The sequence below is a fragment of the Panthera leo genome, chromosome A2 (assembly GCF_018350215.1).
Source record: "Panthera leo isolate Ple1 chromosome A2, P.leo_Ple1_pat1.1, whole genome shotgun sequence".
In the NCBI taxonomy this organism is placed as follows: Eukaryota; Metazoa; Chordata; class Mammalia; order Carnivora; family Felidae; genus Panthera; species Panthera leo.
In genome coordinates this window covers 153,620,089-153,646,642 of record NC_056680.1, presented here as the reverse complement: position 1 = coordinate 153,646,642, position 26,554 = coordinate 153,620,089, and the positions used below count along the sequence as shown (strand labels likewise).

Sequence of the window (26,554 nt, the reverse complement as noted above, 5' to 3'; positions counted from 1 at the left end):
GAGCCCATGACTCCATTCCAGCAGGTAAAATTCCCTTGTGAGGCAGACACTTCCCTGTGGGACTCTAAGTGATGGGATAGCAACAGTCATGGCACTTCCAGGGAGGGGCGTGGTCCAATATGTCATCGCCAGCCAGAGCCACCAGCCATTTTGGGTCAAGGGCCATTGATTCTGCCACCCTATGTCCCCACCTCCATCCGAACTGTCCTCACACTCAACTGTGACAGAGTCACTTCCAAGTGTACCTGCTCCCCAGTCTCCTAGGATCTTTCTTTTCCCCAGTCGCCTTGTCTTCCTTGTTTCCTTTGCCTTTTCCCCTGCCAGTGGGTGCCCCCTGCTGAGGACCTCAGAGCCCCCGGCCTGTGGTGCGGCCCCTCCTCACGGCTGCTCCTGTTCCCCGGCAGGTGATTGAACTGTGCCGCCCGCTGGACTCCCGGCTCGAACACGTAGACTTTGAGTCTCTCTTCTCCTCTCTCAGCGTCCGCCACCTGCTCTGTGTTTTTGCCTCCCTGCTTCTGGAAAGGAGGGTCATCTTCATCGCAGACAAGCTCAGGTACCAACCGTGGCCTCTCCTACTAAAGTGTCTGAATGATGGTCGGTCTCGGGCTGGCTGGCACGTGTAGGGCAGGTGATTGTCGGGGACTGCCAAGGAAGCACCCTGAGGGAAGAGTGCGGGTCAGTGGGCAGCGAGGAGTGGAGATCTGTAAGGCACAGCGGTTCTGAAACACCGGGTAAGCCCACGCCTCCCTACACACTTACCTGGTTTGCAGCCTGCCTTCCACCCGTTCCACTGTGTGCTGGGCGCTCTGCCGTGTGCTGGGGGACCGACGGTTCTAGAACTGAGCAGACCACCCAGTACTGTGTTGTAAAGGCTTCCCAGAGCAGTGTGTTCTAGACAGGAGGAGGGCCCTCCTCCTCAGAGGAAGCCAGTTCTGGCTGAGTCCTAAGACTAACAGCAAGTAGAAAGCACATTCCAGGCGAAAGGAGCAAGGCAAGGAGGCCGGAGGCCGAGCGTGACACCTTCAGGAACTGCAAAGCCGTTGGCTGCAGCTGAGCCCAGAGAGGAAGGCCCAGGAGGAGGCAGGGAGCCAAGGTTCACAGACGGCTGCAGGGTTGTGCTAGAGCACAGATGTATCCCAAAGACGCCCCCTCCTCTCAGTGCTAAAATAAATTACACAGAGTCACACACACCTGCTCGCTGCTTGGTAGGATGCCCCCCACGTCCTGTGGGTCACACTCAGTGATTTGCAAAGCCCACGTCACAAAGCAAGGAAGAGCCAGAAGGAGATACAGGTAGGGATTCGAGTTAATTCTAAACTAGGAAGAAAAAAAAAGAATTCCTGGCATTTTCCTCCTTTCAAAATACCGAATCAGAGCCTTCTTTGCTTTGGAGCTGAGGGCACAGCGGCACGGGCAGTGAGTGAAACTCCACGAGGGGCTGAGATGTGGGACCCAGTCAGAGATGGCCAGCCAACCAGTGAAAGCAGATGAGGCCAACCGAGGAGTCCATCTGGAGAGAAGAAATGCCAAAAACACAAAAATTAAAGAACCGTGGTTTGCAGAGGAAATCTGACTCCCAAGTCTGGAAAACAAAAGGGAGGAAGAGGAACAGGGAAAGAGGAATGGCAAGGACAGAAGGTATGAACGTGGAGTTCATCAGGAATGTGGTAGGAAATGGAATCCAGTCCTCTCCTCCCGCGCCAGCCCATCTGGTCATCTTGGTGATGCTCCTCTCTGGATAGCAGCCACTTGGCTATTCCCAGCCCGATCCCACCCTGGCCTTTAGCGAGCTATTCACTTTTACTGTCGTGGTTATTGCACTCCCTGTGCACTGGGGTCCGCTCAGGAAGCGGGCCGGCACTCCGCTGGGCGCAGGCAGCTCTCCAAGCTCGCTGGGCACTGGGGAGTTCAGATGGGAGAGTTCTCAAGGTTGGGGCTCTGGGAGCTGAGGAGGAGTAATAACCCTTCAGTGGCCAGGGTCGGATTTCATGGACATTCTAGTAGCTGTCTGTATTCTCTGGAAGCCCCGCTCTGTCCCCCAGAAGTAGAATTCTCAGGCTCGGCCGTGGGGGAGGGGAGAGTGGGGAATCTCAGAAAGGCCTAGGCTAGAAGCGATTGCCAGCCAAGTAAACGTGCTGCCCACCAGGATTGGCGATGGAGCCAGACAGTCCCCTGAGGAGCTTGCTTCTGGGCTGAAGATGTTAGGCTCAGGAAGGTCCAGCCTGAGAAAATGTCCAGGCTGATGGGCATGGCTGGAGAGGAGTGTGCCCTCCCCAGGCTTCCTCCCGGGCAGAGGAGAACACAAAATATCATCTGTGTTTCTTGTCAAAGTACGATGCAAGAGAGGTGAGAACAGAGAGGGTCAAAGACAAATGCATCCCTGAAGGGCAACAGAGTGGATGTGTCAGGCTTAGGGGACCAAGACAGCTGGAAGGGCTCAGGACAGAGATCTCTGGGAGGAGACCACCACCTCGCCCTCCCACCCCCTCCCTGGACACATTTCTGGGTTGATGGGTTAAAGCCCCTCCCACAGAACTGCTGTAAGGAGACAAAGGAAAGAGAAGGAGCCCCATGGCTGTAAATGGACCCTGCCCAGTGGCTGCATCTTGTTAGTTCTACCATCCCCTCCCCTCCTGCTCTGGGCAGCTTTGTGGGGAAGACAGGTCACCAATGTGGTCAGACTGGAGGCATTTGGAGTGTCCCCAGCTTCCATGATGCCTGGTATTCTGCCGGTAGAGACTTAGTCCCTTGGACAAGCAAACACCCGTGAGAGGGGAGAGGGGTAAGATGGCAACTGTGGATGCTGCAGGGACATGGAGAACGTTGGTGCTGTCCTTGGGTCCAGGGCTGGGCCACAGTGCAGCTAACTGCTGTGTGTGTGTATGGAAAGTATCTTAATTACATTTTTAAACCCTTCATGGCCTTCAGACTTGCAGCCCATCTCTCATCACACAGGACGTGGGGCCTAGGGGTGACCCCCCCACCCCCCGCCCCCAGGAGGGAGGAAGCCTGAACATCCTCCACTGTTGGCCTTGGGTCTCCTCATTTATGAAACAAGGGCTTGTCTGCACCCAGGTCCCTTGTCATTCTGACCTGCTTGGGCTCCCATGTCATGTTGGCCCCAAAGGCAGCCCGTACTTTTCCTGTTACAAATGGCTCACAGTGTTATCTCTCTTACCCAATAACTTATGTTTCTATCCAACACGAGTTCCATGCAGACCTGAAGAGGTGGAAAAATAAATAAATAAAGGCCCACAGAGCTGAGGCTGGAAAAGAAGGAAACACAGCAGGCGGGAGCCAGAGGACAGTAACAACAGGCAACCGTTAGGAGCCCTGGAATGTTGCCTCTGGGCCAGGCTCTTGGAAGGGTTTGACCTGTATTCTTTCAGACTCCTGACAACTCAATCACATAGCTTCTATTATTAGGAAACTAAGAAGCACACAGAGGTTAAGACACTTTGCTCAAGCAAGCCAGAGGTTAGTGGAAGAGCTGGGACACAGGCAGCCTGGCTCCAGAGAAAATGAGAAGGAAGGAGGAGGAGCTGGCCTCATTTGGTCGGGGGGGTGGGGGGGTAGGGTGCAGGGCGGCCATGCCTGTGACCCCACCTACAGAAATCTATAAGGAAAGTCTTTTTTTTTTTTTTAATTTTTTTACATTTATTTATTTTTGAGAGAGAGCACAAGTGGGGGAGGGGCAGAGAGAGAAGGAGACACAGAATCCGGAGCAGGCTCCAGGCTCCGAGCTGTCAGCACAGAGCCCGATGCGGGGCTCGAACTCACAAACCGTGAGATCATGACCTGAGCCTAAGTCAGACACTTAACCGACTGAGGCACCCAGACGCCCCCATAAGGAAAGTCTTTTTAAAAACATGCCATTAAGACCCCCTTTGTGCTTGGCAGTTAGGCTAGAATTGTCTACGGAAGAAGCTGAGACTTCTGTGGTTTTCTCCCCAGGCTCTCCCTCTCTTATGGCCTTCCATCTGGGGCCTGGAAAGGCAGGTGGGTCCAGATGACCCCCACACTCTCTCCTAGCTCTGAAACTCCCGGCTGCACGGTCAGAGTGCTCTGGGCCTCCTGGGACTGTGCTTCTTTGTGCCTTGCCCTCCCAGTGACCCTGGCCCAGAACCTGCTAAGGGCCCCATTCCTGACCCAGGACTCCCCTCCTCAGGCATCCTGTGCTTTCCAAAGCGTCCCCGGGGATGACCACCTCGTGTGTCCAGCTGTGCCGTGGGGGAGGGATCATCTAATTTCTGCAGGACCTCTCCAGCTCAAGTGCTGCCTGACTCTGTGAACACGCTGATGAGGGAAGGTCAGCACTGCCAGCCCACATCTCCCTGCCCTCGGTAGGCTCTCTCCTCTCCCAGGTTGATCTGTTCAGTAGAAATCACCTGGGAAGCCTGTCCCAGCTACTTGGCGTCTGCGATTCTAATCCTAGACACCTCAGAGCTGGTGTGATGCCGAAATAACTGTGTGCTCATTGAATGCCCCTCTTAACATCACTTGGGTTAAAGACAAATACACACCATGTTGTGGGTCCTCTCCAGGATTCCCAGGCCTCTGACCTAGACTGTGCCCAAAGCTGGGGCCCTCTGCACCTCCTTTTACAGCTTAAACGGTCTACTTCTGGAGGCCTCAGTTTTGGGTTTCTCGGTTGTGACCCCTTCCCTAACAGGCCAGCTAAGCCTGGGACATCGCTGGGATGCCTGGCTGACTCAGTCAGTGGAGCATGTGACTCTTGATCATTAGGGTTGTAAATTCGACCCCCACACTGGGTGTAGAAATTACTTAAAAATAAAATCGTGGGGCGTTTCAGTGGCTCAGTCCATTGAGTGTCCCGACTTGATTTGTCTCGGGTCTTGATTCCAGGGTTGTGGGATCATGCCCCACATCAGGTAGGCTCTGTGCTGAGCTCTGTCTCTTTCTCTCTCTCTCTCTCTCTCTCTCTCTCTCTCTCTCTCTCTCTAAAATAAGAAATAAAATAGGGATACCCCAGTGGCTCAGCATTTAAGCGTCCAGCGTCAGCTCAGGTCATGATCTCACGGATCCTGAGTTTGAGCCCTGCATCGGGCTCTGCTGACAGCTCAGAGCCTGGACCCTGCTTCGGATTCTGTGTCTCCCTCTCTCCCCGCCCCTCTCATGCTCCTGCTCTGTCTCCCTCTCTCCCCGCCCCTCTCATGCTCCTGCTCTGTCTCAAAAAATTTTGTTTTAATAAATAATAAATTCTTTTTAAAAAAGAAAAAAGTGACATAGCTAGTGATCAAAGCACAGAAACTCCACCGAAGAACATCACACGTGTGACGCTGCTGCGTGAAAAAGCCAGAAGCCATGTTGTCCTCTCCATCCTGCTCTGCTTCCCAGCTGTCCCTCCAGGACCAATCTGTGTGCACCTAAAGCTGCCTGATTTACGGGCAAAGAGCCATAAGGAACTGAAGGGTTCTCTGGCCAGGCCATGACAAACTAGGGCTTGGGGGACAGTGGCTGGCTGCAAGTTGTGTGACCTGGGAAGGTGCAGGAAGAGAGCCTCCCGCATAAGCTCCTGTGGCAGGAGGTGGGGTGGGGGGGCTTTCCTCCTCCTCACTGGGCAAAGTACTCCCCCCCCCCCCACCACCACCGCACATGCTCCCATTTCCAGCCCTGTCCAGCCAGACGTTGAAGCAAGCCTCCCGTTCTCCTGATTCCTCCCAAACCTTGTGACACCGCAGAACAGCGCATGAGAGCAGGACATGCCACAAGCTCCGGGAGTGGCCGCGTGGCTTCCCAGGGTGGACGGGGGCCTGCATTAGGCCCGTAGTCATTCCGCCATTCCCTCCCCTGCCACACAGCGTTCTCAGTCTTCATTGCCGGGGAGTCTGCGCACTGCAGGCGGAAATAGCAGGGACTTGTGGCAAATGCTGAATGAGTTATGGAAGAGTTTTAAGTCGAGCCAAAAATCTATCAAACTTAGAATAACATTTTTGCTCCGTTTCATCTTCAGGGTGGACCCTGAGTGTTTCTTAAGGCCCTGTCAAGCCGAAGTTTTGACAGATGGAAAGGAAAGAATGCTGTTGTGATGGCTTGTTCTGTTGTCATAGCAACCCAGCTAAATATTTGCTCATACCCCTTTCTTCATTGCCCCGATGGTAAACATTTTGTTTTTTAGTTTATTAATTTCAATTCCCAAAGTTTTGACTACATCTACAGACCAGGCTGAATAGTGAAGTCAGAGCTGCACATAAACAAATCTGTACAAAAGTTTTAGATGGGACAGATTTTTAACATTTAAGAAATTCACTTTTATCTTTCTGGAGTCCATGAAGGCTAGAAGCCAAGGGACTGTTGGCTGATGATAAGTAGGATCAGGTGGTCAAATCTTGACACATACCGGAGTTTGCGCCGTGCCTTCCACACCTGGGTAACTACACAGATAAGTTCGTAGGTGGCTGTGCATTTTCATCCTTTTGTGTGCTTCTGTCGGTTCATTGTTTCATCGGTTTCTGTAAGCCTAAGTCCTCTGTCCTGCCTAGAACCAGTTGTGCTCAGCAATGCTTACCGTCTGTCTGAGACAAGGTTGGCTTTGTGAGCCTGCCCTCTCTAGGCAATGAGCTTGCCTGAGGCCGACCTGCAGTTTTGGTAGCTGCCCCCTTGGTGGCCTGGCATCCAAAATAGTACTTCATGGGGCACCTGGGTGGCTCAGCCAGTTGAGCATCGACTTCGGCTCAGGTCATGATCTCACAGTTTGTGGGTTTGGGCCCCGTGTCGGGCTCTGTGCTGACAGCTCGGAGCCTGGAGCCTGCTTCGGATTCTGTGTCTCCTGTTCTCTCTCTCTGTCTCTCTCAAAAATAAATAAGCTTAAAAAAATTCAAACTACTGCTTCAGGGGGCACCTTGGATGGCTGAAGCTCGAGTCATGATCTCGCAGTTCGTGGGTTCAGGCCCCACATCGGGCTCGTTGCTGTCAGCACAGAGCCCCCTTTGGATCCTCTGTCTCCCTCTCTCTGCCCCTGCCCTACTTGCACTCTCTCCCTCTCAAAAGTAAATAAACACTAAAAAAAAAAAAAGTAGAACAAAACAAAAACAAGAAACTATTTCAGAGGTCCTCAGCGTGGCTGACAGAGGTACATACATTTAAATCAGCAAAATTCTATGAAAAATACAGTGCTAGTAACATAATGACATCAGTCTGATTAAATATGAAGGGTCAACTACCTATGTTTGCATATGAACACCAAAGATGACATGCGGAGCCGGATTAAGAGACTAGCATAACCACAAATTGTCTTCTACTCCAAACCCATCTCAGGGTCACATGCTCTCAGGCGTGCTTGCTTTGTGTTACCGCCTTTTTTGGAACTTACTGCCAGGACTCAAAACCTCTCCACTGCTTTTGTCTGTTAGTTCACTGTTGCTGTTCTGTCCTATCTCCGTTAACGAGCCCTAGAATTGTCTTCCGATGACCAGGTGTAGTTCTTTTCAATTTCCAGCTCTTCCCAGTTCCTGGCTTTCTCTCGTAGATTTGTAGTTTGTAAACATTTTGCTGGAAGGAGTTTAGAAATTATCTAGTCCATTTACTTATTTGATAGATGAGGAAGTTCAGGGCTTTTACCTGAGAGCATACGGGGAGTAGCAGACCCAGTTGGCCCAGTTTTCTTGAGGCCCAGCCTATGTTGTTGTTGTTGTTGTTGTTGTTGTTTAATTCAGCTACACGTCACTTCCAGGTTTACAAGTACGGCAATGGAAATATAGCAGCCAGTGCCATCCATCTCCCACTAGGTCTCCCCAGGCACCAGAGCAGACCGAAGTTCGCCTTTCACTCCAGTTCCTGGGAATGATGCACCAGGAGAGATGCCTTGCTTGGGATACTAACAGATGCTGATGGGTCATTCCTGAAATTCCTGGGGAGTCTGTCTAACTCAGGAAACTCATTGTTGACTTTTCTGGCACCATTTTACAGGAGGCTCTGTGCTCTGTTCTTTCTGGTTCCCAGATGAGCTGAAAGGTTGCTGAACATAGTAAGCCCATATTGTGGCACAGGGGCTTGGTCGCACCCCCGTCCAGGAGAACTTGAGCGCGCACAGGCGCATCCCAGTGGCTCTGGGCTAATGCTTCAACCCTCGTGAAGCACTGCCAAGTAGCAAAGCATTCTGGGACCTGGCCCTTCTCCCCTGTGCCCATCTTTAAACCCTGTGGCCCAGCCAGCCTCACACGTGGGCATCATCTCCCTCCCCTGCTTTTGTACAAATTGATCCCAGATGCAGGCTGGTGTTCCTTTCCTCCACCCCCACGTAACACAAGCCAGCTGGGAGGGCTCTCTTCCTAGGACTTCCTCCAAAAACCCTGCCTCTCCTCCAACCAGCAGGCCGCTCAGGGAGGGCATGTGACGAGCTTGCTTGAAAAGTCATCCTCTGTGTCCCCCAAACCAAAACCTGTTCTTTCCATATTCCTAAGAGACCACCCCCCACCCCCATGGAGACTCACCTTCACGAGTCTGAGAATAAAATGTCATTATGGCTTGCAGCAGAGACCGAGGAAAGCACAAGCGACACTCAGAATAATCCCTTCTTTCCTCCTCTACCACTTATTTTGGGGGAAGAGTTGTCACTGTACTCTTGGCAGAATTTGACCTTTCCTTCCAGTATTTCAAGAGGGGGAGGTGTATTTTTGTCCTTTGGGGCTTTTTTTTTTTGTTCTGTTTTGTTTTGTTTTTAGCGTGTTGGTGTGGGCTAGCGAGCAAGAGGAATGAGACACTCCTCAGCCCTGCCCACCTGTTGTCGTGAGCACACCGGGCCCCCTTTGCGCCTGCCCGGAGGTGCTAATGATAACCAGGTGCAGAAACATTGGGCTCCAGCTGCAACAGCACATCAGATGATTTGAAAACAAACAGAAACCACTTGTTCGGAGAAACGGCAGTGGCAGCGCCTACCTACATGGCCAACGGGGTCCCCGGCTGAGTTGTCATCGTGGGTCCCCTTCAGAATTGAATTCTGGTGACCTTTAGGTCAGTGCATTCCAGCCGCAAGAGTGAATTTGATCTTCCTCAGTAACACGTATCCCCCCCACTGTATGTGTGAGGCTAGCACTCATAAGAGCTGGCACTGCTTATCGTGTTTCCTAACCGGTTCCAACTGCCTTCCTTGTGCAGCCGGTGCACACTCCCCGCAGCTGAACGGGGGCCTGCCTGACCTCCGGGGGCCTCGCCCACTTAGGGTTCCCCTAGGAGCCACAGGGAGCCCTAGCAGCAGAGAGAAGCGAGCCACCGATCGCGCTTTCTCCTTCCAACCATGAGGCCACAAGAAAGCAAAAGGGCAGAAGGCCTTTTCTTTGACTTGGGAAAAAAAAGTTAAACTTATTTGTTTTTCTATTGCAGTGATTGAGAAAACCACAAAAGGCTTCTCTCTGTGCCTCTTCAGGCCTCCATTCCTCTCTCGGGATCTCTTCACTTCCTCCGGTCCCCGGGCGCCGCCTTGCTCCCCACCCTTAATTCAGAGGTCAACCTCAGCCTAGGTTTCTTTAGCTATAGAATTCCAAAGGAGGGACGCCTGGCTGGCTCTGTCGGTGGAGCAAGGGACTCTTGACCTCAGGGTTGTGAGTTCAAGCCTCACGTTGGACATAAAGCTTACTTAAAAAAAAAAAAAAAAAAATCAAAAGATGAATTCTATCTCTAAGGTGGCTCCAGGTTTAAACTTATGTGATTTTACAACTTCCCTGGGGTCAAAAGTGCTTAAACCACAACTCTAAAATGTAAATGAACTCTTCAGCGTGAGCATTGCATTTTTATTTTCCGGTAGCAAGTGGAAAGTGAGAGCCTCAGAGATGGCTGAGGTGGACCCCGCCAGACAGCGCCCTCCGTGGGGACCCGCCACTCTCCCTCCAAGTTCTGTTTAGGAGCTCACAACAAATGTGCTGTAAAAAGAGACAGGTTTCATACATGAGGCTTCATTCAGGGAATTCTTTCCTACAGTCTCCTTTAAGGTCCCTCTAGTCCCTTGGGAGTGAAAGCCAACCTCCCAGTAAAAAATGGAACATACCAGAATTCCAGTTGAACCATCTCTGTCCACCTGCCTCCAACCTCCAGTTCTTCAGTCCAAGTCATTGGCTTCAGACCCTTTTTATTACAGACCATGATGAGAAATGCATTTCACGTCCAGACCCAATGCCAATATCACATACATACACACAGATAGTTACACCTGAAACGCATTGCAACACACTGTCTCTTGTCTCTTCTTTCTGTTGTGTGTGTGTGTGTGTGTTTTTTTAATGTTTATCATTTTTGAGAGAGAGACAGAGCGTGAGCAGGGGAGGGGCAGAGAGAGGGAGACACAGAACCCGAAGCAGGGTCCAGGCTCCCAGCTGTGAGCACAGAGCCCTATGTGGGGCTCGAACTCACCAGCCATGACATCACGACCTGAGCCGAAGTCCGACGCCCAACCAACTGAGCCACCCAGGTGCCCCTTTTTTGTTGTTTTTAATGCTGATCACAACCCACTAAAATTATTTCAGGACCCAATGATGGGCTGCAAAGTATAGTCTGTAAAAATCCACTCTACTTAACTATCCTCCTTTATTTTTTAACGTTCTTCTCGTTTTCTTGGCTGTGTTCTCACAACTATAGTATGTGAGCAGATCACCTTTGTAGACTGGTCACACACAGAGTAGTTCTAAAACTAAAGAAATTTAGAACAGAGTAAATTCAACACATTCGTGATCAAGAAAATTAAACACAAATGGTGTGCAACTCACTGAAAGTATAAACATTCCTGGTATCTCAGAGAAAGTGATGCCTTAAGAAAATGCTTCTCTGCTTTGAAAGAAGATTTTTTGGAAGACAGAAGTCACCCCAAACCACTGGCTGAATGATTGCTGTTATTCTCCTTGGTATAAGTCCTGACTTAATTATTCTGGGTCACTGTTACTCAAGAGGGTATTACATACTTTGTATATACCTCACTCTTACAAAGAAGGTATTATAGTGATAAGAAGGAAATCTTGGGGTGGCATCTTTCTCATTTTGGGGGTGATAATTTGGAAGAAGAGACTAGGACCACATATCAGGGCAACATGGGGGTTCCGTGCTACTAAGAAGCATTTCATGACCCCAGTGAGTGTTCAGAGAGTGATGGTTTGCGAAGACAGAGAACAGGAAGGTCAGAGGGCTCATGCTGATAAATGAACAAGATTCAACATTACTCTGGTTCAAGGGGCCCCGAGTGCAGATGGGATGGAAAAGAGGGCTGGTATGTATTTTAAGGATGTTCAGGGAGTGCCACATTCATAGGAACTCCCTTAGAAAGTGATTTTTTTTTTTTTTTTTTTTTTTTTTTTTTTGCTATTTTTTTATTGTGGTAAACCTTAGATAACAGAAGGTTTACTTTTCAAGTACACAGGTCAGTGGCAGTAAGTATATTCACAGTGTTTGCAACCATCAACACTGCCCATTTCCAGAGGCAGCAACTGCCTGTTCTCCCTCCCCCAGCCCCTGGTAACCTCTGTTCTATTCTGTCCCTGTGAATTTGCCTATTCTGAGTCCCTCATGTAAGTGGAATCATCCGGTATTTGTCTTTTTTCTGTCTGGGTATTTCACTTGCTAGCCAATATCTTTTCTCCTTAAGGAAGCCAAAGTTAAGTGATTCCAGTCAAATGGGCTTGGGAAAGTCTTATGACCATGACATTACATACCTCATTCTGTTGCACTTTGCAGATACTGTGTTTTTTTACAAGTTGAAGGTTTGTGGCAACCTGCTTCAAGCAAGTTTATCAGCACCACTTTTCCACCAGCGTTTGCTTGCTTTGTGTCTCTGTGTGACACTTTGGTAATATCTCACAATATTTTTCATTATCATTATATTTGTTATGGTCATCTGTGATTGGTGATTTATGACTCACTGGAAGCTCAGATGATGGTTAGCATTTTTTAGCAACAAACTTTTTTAATTGAAATCTATACACTTTATAGACATAATACTATTGCACATTTGCATACTGTATACTATGAACATAATTTTTATATGCACCGGAAAACAAAAAAAATCATTTGACTCCCAAACATATTTGCTCGATTGTGGGGGTGTGGAACAGAACCCACAGTATCTCCAAGGTATGCATGCCTTTATAGGTGCCTGACATCCCTGGGAACCCAGTAAGGAGGCATTCATCTATCCAGGACTCTGCTTCCTAAACAGAACTCAGCTGAAAACTGGGGCAAACATTAAAAAGGTGGCCTAACAAATCAAATGCTGGTTATAGGGCTTGTGGCCTGAGAAGGATGCTGTATACTCCAGGGAGAACCCATGGGCCCTCGCTATTATTCTATTCTTACATTACACATATTTCTAACAAGCTTCTGACGTTTTGAATCCCATGGCATACTAGGATGTGAACAGAGAGGGTCTGACCCCAGCAGGCTCACCAGCAACAAGAAACTGCCCAGAAGAAGGGAAAGTCAGCTCTTGCCCACCCTGGGAGGCTGCCAGGCATCACCATGTGTGGCACAGTGGGGCTGATATTCCAGATGAGAGCCCGGGGTAATCCACCCATTCATCCAGCAGACCAGGCATGAACTCAAGCTCCACACAGAGCACTGGGGACGGTGATCAGTGGAGCTCAGGGCTTGCCGATAAAGGCTACACCATGATCATTATTCTTTAAGAGAGAATGTTGTGTTTTGTTGTTAAGTTTTAAATTCTGGGTAAGGGGTAACTGACTGCATATGAGTTTCTTGCTTACAAGGAGAGCCTCACAGTTGACGGTTGCCATGTAAATGCCAGAGGAGCCACCCTGTTTGCCCTGATGGCACCTAGGTATCCGTGCTTGGCTGAGCGAATGTGCGGAAGGGAACGAAGAAGCAGCTAGTGTTAGAATATAAAAGTGTCTTCAGTAAGAGAAATCAATGAGCATCCATGAGAAAAGAGGCTTTCGTTGTTTTGGAAGGATATGGGGAAGAGGGGTGAAAGTGAATGATGTGGTCAAGATCTTACAAGAATGTAGCTCATGGGGCGCCTGGGTGGCTCAGTAGGTTCAGCGTCCAACTTCAGCTCAGGTCATGATCTCAGGGCTCATGGATTCGAGCTCCGCGTTGGGCTCTGTGCTGACAGCTCAGAGCCTGGAGCCTGCTTCGGATTCTTTGTCTCCCTCTCTCTCTCTGTCCCTCCCTGCTCATGCTCTGTCTCTCAAAAATAAACATTTAAAAAATAATAAAATATAAAAGAATGTAGCTTGCATGTGAAGGGACACTAGCAAAAGTTAGCTGAGGCATTCAATCTGTCCTTCTGGCTGTGTGTCCAAGCCTCACACAGGCTCCATGTGCCTGATATACTCTGCGTTAGGACTGTGTTACGTGATGTACCTGCTTACGCACGTGACGCCCTTTCTGACCAACACGCCTTCGGGGAGGAGTGCCCACATTTGTCTCCAGCCTCCTCCATGGCGGCCGCCCACCCTCTGAGCCTGAGCAGGCCGTGTCTGGAGCTTTCCCTGAATCTGCACCTTCTCCCCTTCTCTCCCCTCCACTGCAGCACGCTGTCCAAGTGCGGCCACGCAATGGTGGCCGCCATCTACCCGTTCACCTGGCAGCACACCTACATCCCCGTGCTGCCCCCCACCATGATCGACATCGTGTGCTCGCCAACCCCCTTCCTCATCGGGCTGCTCACCAGCTCGCTGCCACTGCTCAGGGAGCTGCCGCTGGAAGAGGTGAGCTCTGGGGGCATCGCTGTTCCCTCCCGAGGGTGCCCGAGGTAGAGGGGAGGTGTTGGCTAAGGCACTGTAGGCACGCAGGGAATGGGGGACCCCATGGCTTTGTCTGTTAGATCCACGCCCCCCACTCCAGTCCGCCTCAGTGGACCCTCAGTAGCCGCAAGTTCAGTTCTCTCCTCTAAATGAACCTACTGGTCTGAGAAGGGCAGACATCTACAACTTAACCAGATGTTAAAACGTTTCATCCAGAAGTAGCCATCTACCCTAACCTCCCCTCCCTTGCACTCCCCAAAACTGGGAGGTGGGCAGGGAGCACACAAGAGCTAACTGGAATTTATATTTGGACTAATAACAAAGTTGACAGATTGTGCGAACAGGTCCTTTTTCATATCAGTTAAAGAGACAACAACCAAAATGTTTTTAATCATCTAGTTCTGGGTTTTCAGGCTTGCACCCAAGCAGGGAACGTCCTACCTGGCATTTCTGTGGGTATTTAGCCCCAGTTCCTTCCTCTAAATAATCAATCACTGTCCTGTGTCCTGAGCTCCCAGCACTCAGGGAACCAGAGGGGCCTAACTGATACTACTCACTTCCAAACCCCCGGGGGAACGCCTGTCCCTGAAATTCACCCCGGGGCCCCAGACGTGGCTCTTCTAATTGCCCAGGTAGCCTGAAGCCCCATTAAGTATTCACCAGCACACGCAGCTCTTCGCGTGTAAGTTTCTGAACTGCAAGGAGCTTGTCTGGGTACTGTGTGATCCCTGAAATGGCTCAGTTCAACCCCAGAAGGAGGAATGGAAGGGCTCCCTCAGCTCCTGGGCACAGTCTCTGGGATGTATTAGAGCCTGTGTTTCCAGCTGTTGGTGAGAACATGGTGGCCATGCAGGCCCATGCTCTTCATCATAGCCAGTGTGGCCCATGCCGAGGCCCAAGTGAGGGCCTCACTCCCCGGGTCACGTAAGCAGAGGCCAGCATTTTCCTGACCTGTGCTCTAGGCGCCTCACTTGCCTCACGCAACACCTGGCCCACCTGGCCCGGGTCCCAGTCCCTAGTCCCTGTTTACGGAGACAAGGGGAAGGTGCCTACCCTAAAAGCTTTGACTGATGAAAGCCCAGCACCTGCAGCTTGATTTATTCTCCAGCTGGATCCACTCCTCTGGATTTCTCTCTTCTTGTCCCGTTCAGAGAAAGGAAAAGGCCACCTGGGTAGCTGAGAGGAGAGAGCGAGCTGGGAGTGGGGGGTGGCAGCGTCGAATGGAATGGAAGCAAGGGGGGGGGGGGCCTGGGGGGCCTGTAGCATCTTTTGCCCACCCCAGTAACCTGCACACTAAAAATCTGTCCCAAAGTCTCTGCCTTAGCCAGCGTGGGAACGGGACAGGGAGTCCAATCTGTGGCATACACATGTCCCAGCTGTGGTTTCAGTGTTGAAAGCATGCGATTTTGGAAAGCCTTTCCCCACCCCCTACCTCCCCTCTTCATCACTTGTGGCTACAGTGGCAACGTCGGGAAACCACAAATGGGCCACTCTATCCCCCACCCCAGCTGCCTGTCGGGATGCCAAGAAGGAAGAAGGCTAAGAGTCTGTCACTACATCCCAGAAGCCCTGGTGACAGTAATCGTCCCTTTTCTTCATCTTGCAGGTCCTTGTGGTTGACCTGGTCAACAATCGGTTCCTCAGACAGGTGAGTAAAAAGGCTGGCTTCAGCGTGCTGCTCTGTTTTCACCTCTCTGTTGTTTGGGACACAATTTTCCAGGTCTGGAAAGGCTCCTTGGTGGGCCTGGGATTGCACAATAGGCCGGCAGGCTTGAGTGATCCCTAGCCGGGCTGTACTGAGAACAGGACAGAAGGCAGGGGTCAAAGGGGAAGGGTTTGGGAATGGATTGAGTCCCATTTGTTGTGTTAGAAAATTATTTTCTAACAGTTAGAAGCTTTGTATAGGTTATAACTATAGACGGGGCGCCTGGGTGACTCAGTCGGTCAAACATCGGACACTTGATTTTGGCTCAGGCCACGATCTCAAAGTTCGTGAGTTCAAGCCCCACATCAGGCTCTGCGCTGACAACAGAGAGGCTGCTTGGGATTCTCTCTCACCCCTTCTGTCTCTGCCTCTCCCCTGCTCATGCTATCTCTGTCTCTCTCAAAATAAAATAAACTTAAAAAAAAAAAAAGAGGGGCGCCTGGGTGGCTCAGTCGGTTAAGCAGCCGACTTTGGCTCAGGTCGTGATATCGCGGTCTGCGAGTTCGAGCCCCGCGTCGGGCTCTGTGCTGACAGCTCAGAGCCTGGAGCCTGTTTCAGATTCTGTGTCTCCCTCTCTCTGACCCTCCCCCATTCATGCTCTGTCTCTCTCTGTCTCAAAAATAAATAAACGTTAAAAAAAATTAAAAAAAAAAAAAAAAGAATATCTTAAAAAACAAAAGGAAAGAGAAAGAAAAAAACACAGTTGACCCTTAAACAACACAAGGGTTAGAAGTGTCCCTGCATAGTTGACAATCTGTGTATAATAACTTTTGACTTAACCAAAGACTTCATTACCGATAGCCTACTGATGGCCAAAAGCCTTACTGATAGGATAAACAATTGATTAATACATATTTTCTTTGTTATATGTCTTATACATCAGATACTTGGAATAAAGTAAGCTAGAGAGGGGCACCTGGGTGGCTCAGTCGGTTAAGCGTCCGACTTCGGCTCAGGTCATGATCTCACGGTCCGAGAGTTTGAGCCCCACGTCGGGCTCTGTGCTGACAGCTCAGAGCCTGGAGCCTGTTTCAGATTCTGTGTCTCCCTCTCTCTCCGCCCCTCCCCTGTTCATGCTCTGTCTCTCTCTGTCTCAAAAATAAATAAACGTTAAAAAAAAAAAAAAGTAAAAAAAAAAGTAAGCTAGAGAAAAAAAGAGAAAGTATTACCAAGAAAATCATAAGGAAGAGAAATACCTTTACAGGACTGTACTGGATTTATTGAAAAAGAAGTTGCCTGTAAGTGGACCTACAGAGTTCAAACCTGAGTTGTTCAAAGGTCAACTGTGTGTGTGTATACGTGTGTGTGTGTGTGTGTGTGTGCACGCGCACCTCTAAAAGAGATGGAAAGGAAAACTCACCAAAACATGGATACTAACTGTTTGGGATAGGAGACTGAAAAGGAGGCAGAGTGTGAGAGATCTTAAATTGTTTTAATGCTTTCATTTGTTTTCTATAATGATCATAAACTGCTCTCATTATCAGAGAAAATAATACACATTTATTTTCTTGTTACCACTCGCCTAAGAGAGCTAACTCCTATCAGATCTTGCAAAGAATCACGGTAGTAAGGTTTTCCAGGCATTCTGTTGGATTGCTTTTAAACTTGGACGTGGCCATACTGCTGACAAGTTCTGTCATGTTAATGTGGTTTGTTGGGTTTTTTCAATCATTACTTTTGTCTGCTTGCCCTTCCCAAGGCCCTCCTGCTCTGAGGTCAGATCATAAAGCCAACTTCGGATCACGCTGGTCATCTGTCCTGACCACAGCTCCCTTATTAGCACTGGCCATCCTGCAGGGTGGGGGCAGCGGGGAACATTTGTTGAGTATCTACTAGGTGCCAAGGACTTTGTATTGTACTTAATTTCCCCCCAGCTTTATTGAGATATTACTGACATATACCAGTTTACAATGATGATTTGATGCATGTACATACTATGAAATGATTATCACAATAAGATTAGTTAACACTTCTATCCTCTCACATAATTATCCTTTGTGTGTGTGTGATGACATTTAAGACCTAGTAACAACTCTCAAGTATACAGTGGAGTGCTGTTGTTAACTGTAGTTACCATGCCATGCATTGGATTTCCCCGGAACTTATCTTACAACCTGAAGATTATACCCATTTCCCCCATACCCTGGCTGCTGGCAACCACCATTCTACTCGAAATCTGTAAGTTCGGCTTTTTTAGATTTCACATAGAAGGGAGAACATACAGGATTTGTCTTTGTCTGACTCCTTTCACTAAGCATAATGCCCTCAGGGTCAATCCATGTTTTCACAAAGGCAAGATTTCCTGCTTTTTTATAACTAATATTCCATTATATGTGTATGTGTGTGTGTGTACGTTCCATTGTGTGTATGTATGTATATGCATGTTGTATGCATGCATATGTACACACATATATGCGTGTATATGTGTGTGTATATTTTTTGTTATCTATTTTTTTTTTAATTTTTTTTAATGTTTATTTTTTGAGACAGACAGAGACAGAATGCGAGTGGGTTAGGGGCAGAGAGAGAGGGAGGCACAGAATCCGAAGCAGGCTCCAGGCTCTGAGCTACCAGCACAGAGCCCGACGCGGGGCTCGAACTCACGGACAGTGATACCACCGCCCGAGCCGAGGTCAGACGCTTAACCGACTGAGCCGCCCACGCGCCCCTATCTATTATTTTCTTTATTCACTCATCCATGAATGAACACTTAGGTTGTTCCCATGTCTTGGCCTTTGTGAATAATGCCGCAGTAAGCATGGAGGTGTAGATACCTCTTCAAGATAGTGATTGCATTTCCTTTAGCTATATACCCAGATTACTGAATCAGTAATTCAGTAATTACTGGGGTTACTGAATCAGAGGGTAGTCCTATCGTTAACTTTTTGAGGAACCTCCGTTCTGTTTCCCCGTAGCCGCTGCACTAATTGACGCTCGCACCAACGGTGCGCAAGTATACGACTGTCGTTCATCATTTCTTTCACTGTGCAGAAGCTCTTTAGTGCAATGCGGCCCTTTTTTATTTTTGCTTTTGTCACTGTGCTTTTAGGTGTCATAACCGAAAAAATCGTTGCCAAGACCAATGTCAAGGAGCTTTTTCCATTTATTTCCAATAGTTTTACAGTTTCAGGTCTTATCTTTAAATCTTTAATCCATCTCATGTTGATTTTTGTGAGTGGTGTAAGATAGGGGTCCAATTTTTTGCCTTTGCATGTGAATTTCCCGGCACCATTTGTTGAAGAGACCGTCATTCTTTGAATTGAATTCTTTTGTTTTTTTAAGTTTTTTTTAAATTGATTTTTGAGAGGAAGCGTGAGTGGAGGAGGGGCAGAGAGAGAGGCAAAGAGAGAGAATCCCAAGCAGGCTCCACACTGTCAGTGCCATAGCTCAATGTGGGTCTCAAACCCACAAACCACGAGATCATGACCTGAGCCAGTCAGATACTTAACTGACTGAGCCACCCAGATGCCCCTCCTCATTGAATTCTTAGCTCCCTTGCCAAATATTAGTTGAGCATAAATGCGTGGGTTTATTTCTAGGCTCTCGTATCTGATCCATTGGTTTATGTGTCTCTTTTCATGCCAGTACCATACTGTTTTGATAACTATAGCTTTGTAAGAAAATTTGAAATCAGGAATTGTGATGCCTCCAGCTTTATTCTTCTTTCTTAGGATTGCTTTGGCTATTCATTATCTTTTGTGGTTCCATGTGAAATTTAGGATGGCTGTTTTTATTTCTATAAAAAATGCCATTGCAATTTTGATAGGGATTGCACTGAGTCTATAGATGGCTTTGGGTAATATGGACATTTTAACAATATCGATTTTTCTTTTTTTTTTAATTTTTTTAACGTTTATTTATTTTTGAGACAGAGAGAGACAGAGCATGAATGGGGGAGGGGCGGAGAGAGAGGGAGACACAGAATCTGAAACAGGCTCCAGGCTCTGAGCCGTTAGCACAGAGCCCGACACGGGGCTTGAACTCACAGACCGTGAGATCGTGACCTGAGCTGAAGTCGGACACTTAACTGACTGAGCCACCCAGGCGCCCCAACATTGATTTTCCTAATCCATAAACACAGAATATCTTTTCATTTATTTACATCTTTGTCAAATTCTTTCCTCAGTGTCTTCTATATGCATTTAATCTTCACAATGGGGAAGATATGGATTGCTAGCCCATTTTACAAGTGGGGAAACCGAGGCTCATACCGCTTGTAAAAAGTGGAATAGAGATTCAAACCTCAGATCTCTGTCTCTAAGTCATATTCCTTCCGCTAAACCAAAAACCGTGCCAGGATGGCCCTGCGGTGTATCCAGCATGACCTGCTGGCCAGGATGCAGTTATCCACCCCAGAAGCCCTGGGGCAATGGCCCACCTGCTTTTTCTGCTTTACAGATGGATGACGAGGACTCCATTCTCCCCAGGAAGCTGCAGGTAGCCCTGGAGCACATTCTGGAGCAGAGGAATGACCTGGCTAGTGACCAGGACGAAGGGCCCCCGGACTGCAAGCGTGGTAAGTGCCCAGCCACCTCCCAGACTGCACCTTGCTCTTCCGTCATTACAGTCCGGGAGCAAATGGGCAAGTGACTGTCCCTTCCACGTGGCCGGCCGGAGAGGCATGCCCGGAGAGAAAGTGGGTGTGTAACCCCTTTATCTGGATCTCATGCTAACACTGAATCGTGAGACGATTTTTCCCGCCTCCTCCGTTTGGGCCCTAAAATCCCTGATGACAAGGGGACACGAAATGACTTCATCACCTTGGGTAACCTGTGTCTCGGGGGCTCTGTGTCAACCCTGCCCTCACCGGCCCCTCCGCACTGTGCTCAGGCCCGGAGTCCAGCCCCTTGAACGAGGTGGTGTCAGAAGCCTTTGTCCGCTTCTTCGTGGAGATCGTGGGTCACTACTCCTTGTTCCTGACGGCGGGCGAGCGCGAGGAGAGGACCCTGCAGCGAGAGGCCTTCCGCAAAGCCGTCTCCTCCAAGAGCCTCCGCCGTTTCCTGGAGGTTTTCATGGAGACCCAGACCTTTCGGGGCTTCATCCAAGAGCGGGAACTGCGCCGGCAGGATGCCAGAGGTGAGGAGGCACCTTCCACGTGGGGGCCCAGGCAGCTAGGGACGCCCTGGCCCCGGGGGCAGATGAGTAAAAAGGAAGGTCATGGAGCCAGCGCCCTGGTGGGACCAGTGCGGCTGCCTGCTCTGGAGAACGCCCCTTCTTGCCACCTCGGAGCTGAGCCAGCTGCCCCAGTGTCCTGCCTGTCTTCTCGGGCCATCTCTGTCCCCTCTCACAGCCTCTCCCAGAACCACAGTCCAGGTTCTGGTGGCAAGTTCTCCTTCTGTTCTATCTTTCCAACTTGACGAAACCCTTGAGAACACTCTCTCCTGTCTCTCTGTGGCCCCTCGTCTCCTTTTCCTCAGGCCTCTCCTCCTCCCTTCTGCCCTTCTTTCCTCCATCTCCACTGGGCATGGCAGGAGCCAGCTGGGACGGGACGGGGGAAGACAGGAAGGCCGAGGCCTCCACTTTGTGTGAGGGCCTCCTGATGCTTAGCCAGATTGACCACACAGGAGGGAGGACAGCAGTGGCTCTCCCAGCATGGGGGTCATCTCGCCACAGAGGCCACCCATTCCCCTCCTGCACTCTCTCTCCTCCCTCTTCCTGTCCCCTTTGGCTGGGTTCCATCGTATTTCCAGGGCTGGAGGAGGCAAAGTATGTGAAGGAGGATCAGATCACTCCCCTCTCTTTCTTATATCATCTTAAGCCCTTTCGGGAATCGAAAAGCTAGAAATGTGGGTAAAGACGGTCACCGATGGGATTAGACTGGGGTCGGTGGAGAGACGCTTACCACCCAGGTGCAGTGAGTAGGGAGGGCAGAGGGGTCCTGGGAGAGCCTCGGCCTGGGCCTTGCTGTCCTCTGGTGCTGTGATGGCAGAGACTAGGCTAAGGAACCAAAGCCCCACATTCCTGGAGCTCTTTGCAAAGTGGTGATGGAGGCTGGCCACACTTCAGGTATTCTGATGAGTGGTAACTGAAGAGACAAAAGGAAATTGATTAAAGTATGAGTCACACTGCCCATGATAGGATTCCTTTAAAGAGAAGCTCTGCTTTACCAGCATATCTGTCTACAGATCACTATTTGATAGAAAGGTCGAGAGACACAAAAGCTTAAAAGTAGCATGGAAGGCAGCCTCTATCCAGGGAAGACCGATGAGAAAAGAAGACAGAATGGCTGAGGCTCCCGCCCTGGCCTCACACCTACGAGGTGCTGTGTCTGGCCCTGCTGAGCTGATAGATGGCTGATGGATTCCCAGGAAGCCAACCACTTGGCCAGCGTTCCTTGTATGGGAGGCTGCAGGAGTCCTGAAAGCCAGGGCCGTCTGGTTCATCCTCCAAACCGCATGCCTGGCACGGTATAGACACTTGGAAGGTGTTTGCTGAATAAAAATAGGATTTCACATACGGGCTAGCTTTCTAGCCTCCCAAAGACACTTACTGCACAAGGTTGGGCAATTATAAGGGCAGTAAAAACCCTTAGAAACCTTACGATTCAGAGCATGTTTATAGGAGCCGCTCGTCTCAGAAGCAAGGTTTTTTTATGGCAGTAAGGAAATGGGTATGTTTAGAAGAGAGGGAAAGAGAAGGGACTAAAATGCTGGGATTTCTTTTGCCAACAGGTCTGTTTGAGGTCCGAGCCCAGGAGTACCTGGAAACACTCCCCAGTGGAGAACACAGTGGCGTCAATAGGTTCCTGAAGGGACTTGGTAAGGCCCAGCTGTCAGTCCCCAGCACCAGCCTCTGGTCCTTGGAGTCTCAGCCAGTTGCCTCCCCTGGGGTGGGTCCTAAATAATGCTGAGCTGTGCTTCTGCACCAGCACTGTAACCTCCTGTTCTAATCTGGCCCCAGAATATAAACAGAGGAAGCTAAGGACCCCTCCTGCTTTACAGCCCCCTGGGCTGTCTTGCTATCTTCCTTCGCTGTTCCTTCGCTCCCATGGTCTTTTTTTTTTTTTTTTTTTTTTTTTTTTTTTTTTTTTTTAACTTATATAGTTAGAGACAGAGAGAGAGAGAGCAGGCTTGTGTGTAAGGGAGGAGCACAGGGGGAGGGAGAGAGAATCCCAAGCAGGCTCCACACCCTTAGTACAGAGCCCAATGCGGGGCTCGAACCCACAAACTAAGAGATCATGACCTGTGCTGAAATCAAGAGTTGGAAGCTTAACCAACTGAGCCACCCAGGTGCCCCCTTTTCGTTCCCCCTTTTTTACTCCCACACTCTCAAATCTTCTGGGGAATTGAGTTTAGGAAGTGCGAAGGGAACCAGAGAAGGGTGTGTGGCAGGAAAGGCCTGGACTAGCCTCCAGGTGGCCCTGAAAAGTGGAAACATAAGAATTATAAGGGCCTTGGGGCGCCTGGCTGACTCAGTCAGTGGAGCGTGCAACTCTTGAGCTCAGGGTTATGAGTTTGAGCCCTATGTTGGGTGTAGAGATTACTTAAAAAAATAAATAAAAATTAAAAGGAAAATAAAAGAATCGTAAGGACTCTGGTTGAATTGCACTGACAAGGCACAGGAGGAGCTACACGTGGCCATACTGTGCCTGCCCCGACCCACCGGGCCGCCGCCGGGAGTCTTCTCCATCCTTGGCTCTTCAAGGACACGGCACATTCAGTGCTTCCTGTGTCACCAGTGCAGGAGCAAAGCCTCCTTTCCGGCTCTGAAGCTCTTCCTTTCCAAACTCCCACCTCTGGGGAAGATCCCTTTGCGTCACGGAAGGGCACACAGAGAGGCTTCAGGGGTGACACCGGAGGCCACACTTGTCCACACCGCGTCTGGGATGAAAAGAGCAGGATTTCACTTTTGTCCGCCTGGTGAAATGTTCTCGTTTTCTTTTTTTTTTTTTTTTAGGCAATAAGATGAAGTTTCTCCACAAGAAATAACCTTCGGCTCGTCCTCAAGGGGAAACTTCCTCCTAGTGCAAGCACATTTTAAAAAAAAAACAGTCCCAGTGGCCTTTCTGAAACGCTGGGTCCTGGTTGTCCCACGTGCGGGGTGAAGGCCAGGATGGTTTCCGGCTGCCGCACAGCCTCCCCAGGACCCAGGGCCCAAGAGCCGTGCAGCAGGTGCTGCTTCTCCAGAACAGCGCTGTGAAGGGGACCTGAGACCAGGCATGTCACCGACATTCAGATGTATTGTTTGGGTTGTTGGGTTTGGGACTTTTTATATTTTTAACCTTAGGTATTAAAAGAAAGAAAAGTGTTTGGGTTTTCTTTTTATTATGCCAGGGCTAGGAAGAGTCTCTTCTGCCCTGTGCCATCTTGCCCTGGTTCATCCTGCCTGGCAGCTGGGCTCTGAAGCCAAGAGGAGGGAGGAGGAGGAGGGCAGGAGCAGTGACCAGGGACTTAGAAACAAGGTGCTCCTCTGGCAGAGGCGGGGACAGATGCAGGTGTCAGGGGAGGAGGGCTGTGGCGATGCCTACCACGCTCCTGCTCACAAGTGGGGAGGGGGGTGGGGGACACCTTTCCTCTCCCCGAAAGGATTGGCCTGTGTGTGGAATGAGGTCATATCGGGGCTGTAGGAACAGTTGCCTCCTGGGATGAGCTGCACTTGAGGCCAGCCAGTGATGCCACCTGGTGGCCAAGGTCATTTGTTGTACAACCCAGTCGTCTCGTCCCAAAAGGACCTGACTCCTCTGGATGGCCTTCTTCTCTCTTCAAAGCCGTAGCATCACTCACTGCCCAAGCAGTCCATGACTTTTAGAGGCATGCACAAGAAGGAAATCTCCTGCTAAGGTCTGTTAAGGAAATGTTCTTGGGGTCCTTAAAACATGGAAGCCACAGCTTTGACCCTATTCCCATTTATATCGCAGGAAACGTTCCCATCTCGTTGTAGGGACCCAAATCGGCATAAGTGAAATAGTACATGTGCAGGAAAAATGGAGGGGCTTGTGGTGTTGATGTTAACAAGAGGGGCATCCAGACTTCGGGGTTAGCTTCCTCAGACCTGTGCTCCAACGAGGAGGCTTACTCCTCTGGACCAGAAGCAGGGAGGTGTGGAAGAGGCTGCACCCCAAGTGCCATCCTGCAAGGGCTTCAGGGGGGACGCAGGAAAAGAATGGTGGGCAGCACAGGCAAGTTCTCAAGCAGGCCTCAGGCCCGCCACCACAGCATATCCCACTGGTGGATCCCCTCCGGACGGCACCAGCAGTCTGAACTCTGTAATGGCCCAAGGACCTGTGCCACTTGGCAGAGGTTCTCACCTTTAGGGAGTTGGGAGCAAGGAGTCTTCTAAGGGAAAAAAAAAAAAAAGAACAAGAAGGAAAATGAAGAAGAGGTTGACCTGTCATTCTCCATTAAAGGTTCTTAACTGGAGTCATGAATGACCCCCTCCCACCTGCAGGTTGTATCCAAGCTTTGGTATGTCCATTTGTTTTTTAGGAGAGAGGATCCATGGTTTATATCGGATTCTCAAAGGGGTCCAAGACCCCCCAAAATGGTAGGAACCAGTCTATACATCACAGTTAACCTGGGTAGGTATGTGTGTTGGGGTTGGGGGGCGGGGGAGACTGAATAGGCGTCTCTTGAGTCTTGGGGGCTCAGGAATTTGTACCTAACAAGCTCCTCAGATTAGTTTATTTTATTAATACCAATATTCTACCCAGAGATGATCTCTTTTAATATTTTGGAATATACCTTCTTTTCTAACTTATTTCATATTATATTGTTTACTTAACACCTCCAGGTGAATAAATACACATCTTTGTCAACATTTCTTATGATTGTGTAACACTCTATTTTATAGATGTACTAAAAGTTATTTTACCAATCCTCTACCTTTCTGCATGCAGGATATTTCCAGTTTTTAATATCCTAAAGAGCATTGAGAAAAGCATCATTGTATAAGTATCTCAGTACTTTGCCTTATTTTCATTTTCATTTTTGCTTGAAGTAAAATATACATAACAGAAAAGTTCTCCGATCGTGAGTATACGGCATAACAGACCTTTGCAAATGACCACATCCGTGTAACCATCACTCAGGTCAAGAAGAGAACATCATCAGACCCTGGAGAACCCTCCTACCCGCCTTCCCAGCGTTCCTCCGGTCCAACTCTGCTTATGTTCAAACTAAATCAACTGAAAAGTTGTCTACAATTTGCAAAGTGGGAAATTAGGCTGGGGAGGGTCAGAGGCAAGATAAACAAAGCAGAATTGTAATCCCAGCTCACAGCTTAGGGCAGACTGTGGATGGACAACACTGTTCGGGTTCAGAAACCAAGTGTGGCTGGAAGACCTGGGTGGGCTAGACCAGATGACCGCCACTCAGCCTATGTGTCGTGCCTCACACGGAGCATCTGTCCAAGAACCAAGTCCTCTAATGCCAAGAAAAAGCATACATTTTAACGAAGAATGTGTGTGTGTTTACAAGCACTCCGTTACTGCATTTCAGTTCACATGGTCCATTTCCCCCAGGCAGTGGGGATAATCCTTCTGCCTCCTTGATCCTTGACAGCCTCCTTCATACCCGCCCCATTTCTCCCCCCACCCCACTTTTTATTATATTGGGATGAAATTCACAGAACATAAAATTAATCATTTTTTTCTTTTCTCAAGTTTATTTATTTTGAGAGAGAGAGAGAATGAACAAGGAGGGGCAGACAGAAAGGGGGACAGAGGATCTGAAGTAGGCTCTGTGCTGAGAGCAGAGAGCCTGATGTGGGGCTCTCACTCAGGAACCATGAGATCATGACCTGAGCCAAAGTCAGTTGTTTAACCCACTGAGCCACCCAGATGCCCCTAAAATTAATCATTTTGAAGTGAAAAATTCACTGCCATTTGGCACACTCATAACATTAGCGACAACCAAAACCATTTTCATCATCAAAAAATTAAACATTTAAACACTAAACAGTTACTCCCATTCCCTCCTCCCCCCTGCCCCTGGCAACCATGAATCTTCTTCCTTTGTCTATGGATTTATCTATTCTGGATATTCTGGATATTATAAACAGGATCACATCATGTCGCCTGTGTCTGGTTGCTTTCACTTAGTATAATGTTTTCAAGGTTCATCCAGGCTCTAGCACGGGTGAGAACTTCATTCCTTTTTATGGCTGAATGATATTCATTGTATGGATAGACCACATTCTGTTTATTCAT

The 26,554-nt window shown here is 49.2% G+C and overlaps 1 protein-coding gene and 1 long non-coding RNA gene across 6 annotated transcripts in view; one reads left to right on the top strand and one right to left on the bottom strand.

The window, feature by feature from the left end:
* Positions 1 to 25,965, top strand: part of DENND2A (DENN domain containing 2A) — a 102,710-nt gene extending 76,745 nt beyond the window's left edge. For all 5 annotated transcript variants that reach the window (XM_042926552.1, XM_042926535.1, XM_042926532.1 and 2 more), the window contains 7 exons: positions 405 to 553; positions 13,490 to 13,667; positions 15,310 to 15,351; positions 19,807 to 19,924; positions 20,239 to 20,484; positions 22,080 to 22,166; positions 23,305 to 25,965. In XM_042926552.1, the coding sequence (XP_042782486.1) occupies positions 405 to 553; positions 13,490 to 13,667; positions 15,310 to 15,351; positions 19,807 to 19,924; positions 20,239 to 20,484; positions 22,080 to 22,166; positions 23,305 to 23,336 (852 nt within the window). In that variant the 3' untranslated portion in view covers positions 23,337 to 25,965. The remainder of the gene's footprint in view (positions 1 to 404; positions 554 to 13,489; positions 13,668 to 15,309; positions 15,352 to 19,806; positions 19,925 to 20,238; positions 20,485 to 22,079; positions 22,167 to 23,304) is intronic.
* Positions 514 to 5,758, bottom strand: LOC122212660. The gene is made up of 3 exons (XR_006199254.1): positions 5,688 to 5,758; positions 3,179 to 3,220; positions 514 to 1,510 (listed from the first exon to the last, which is right to left on the bottom strand). It is a non-coding gene; the product is annotated as an uncharacterized LOC122212660 (long non-coding RNA).
* Positions 25,966 to 26,554: the final 589 nt, after the last annotated feature.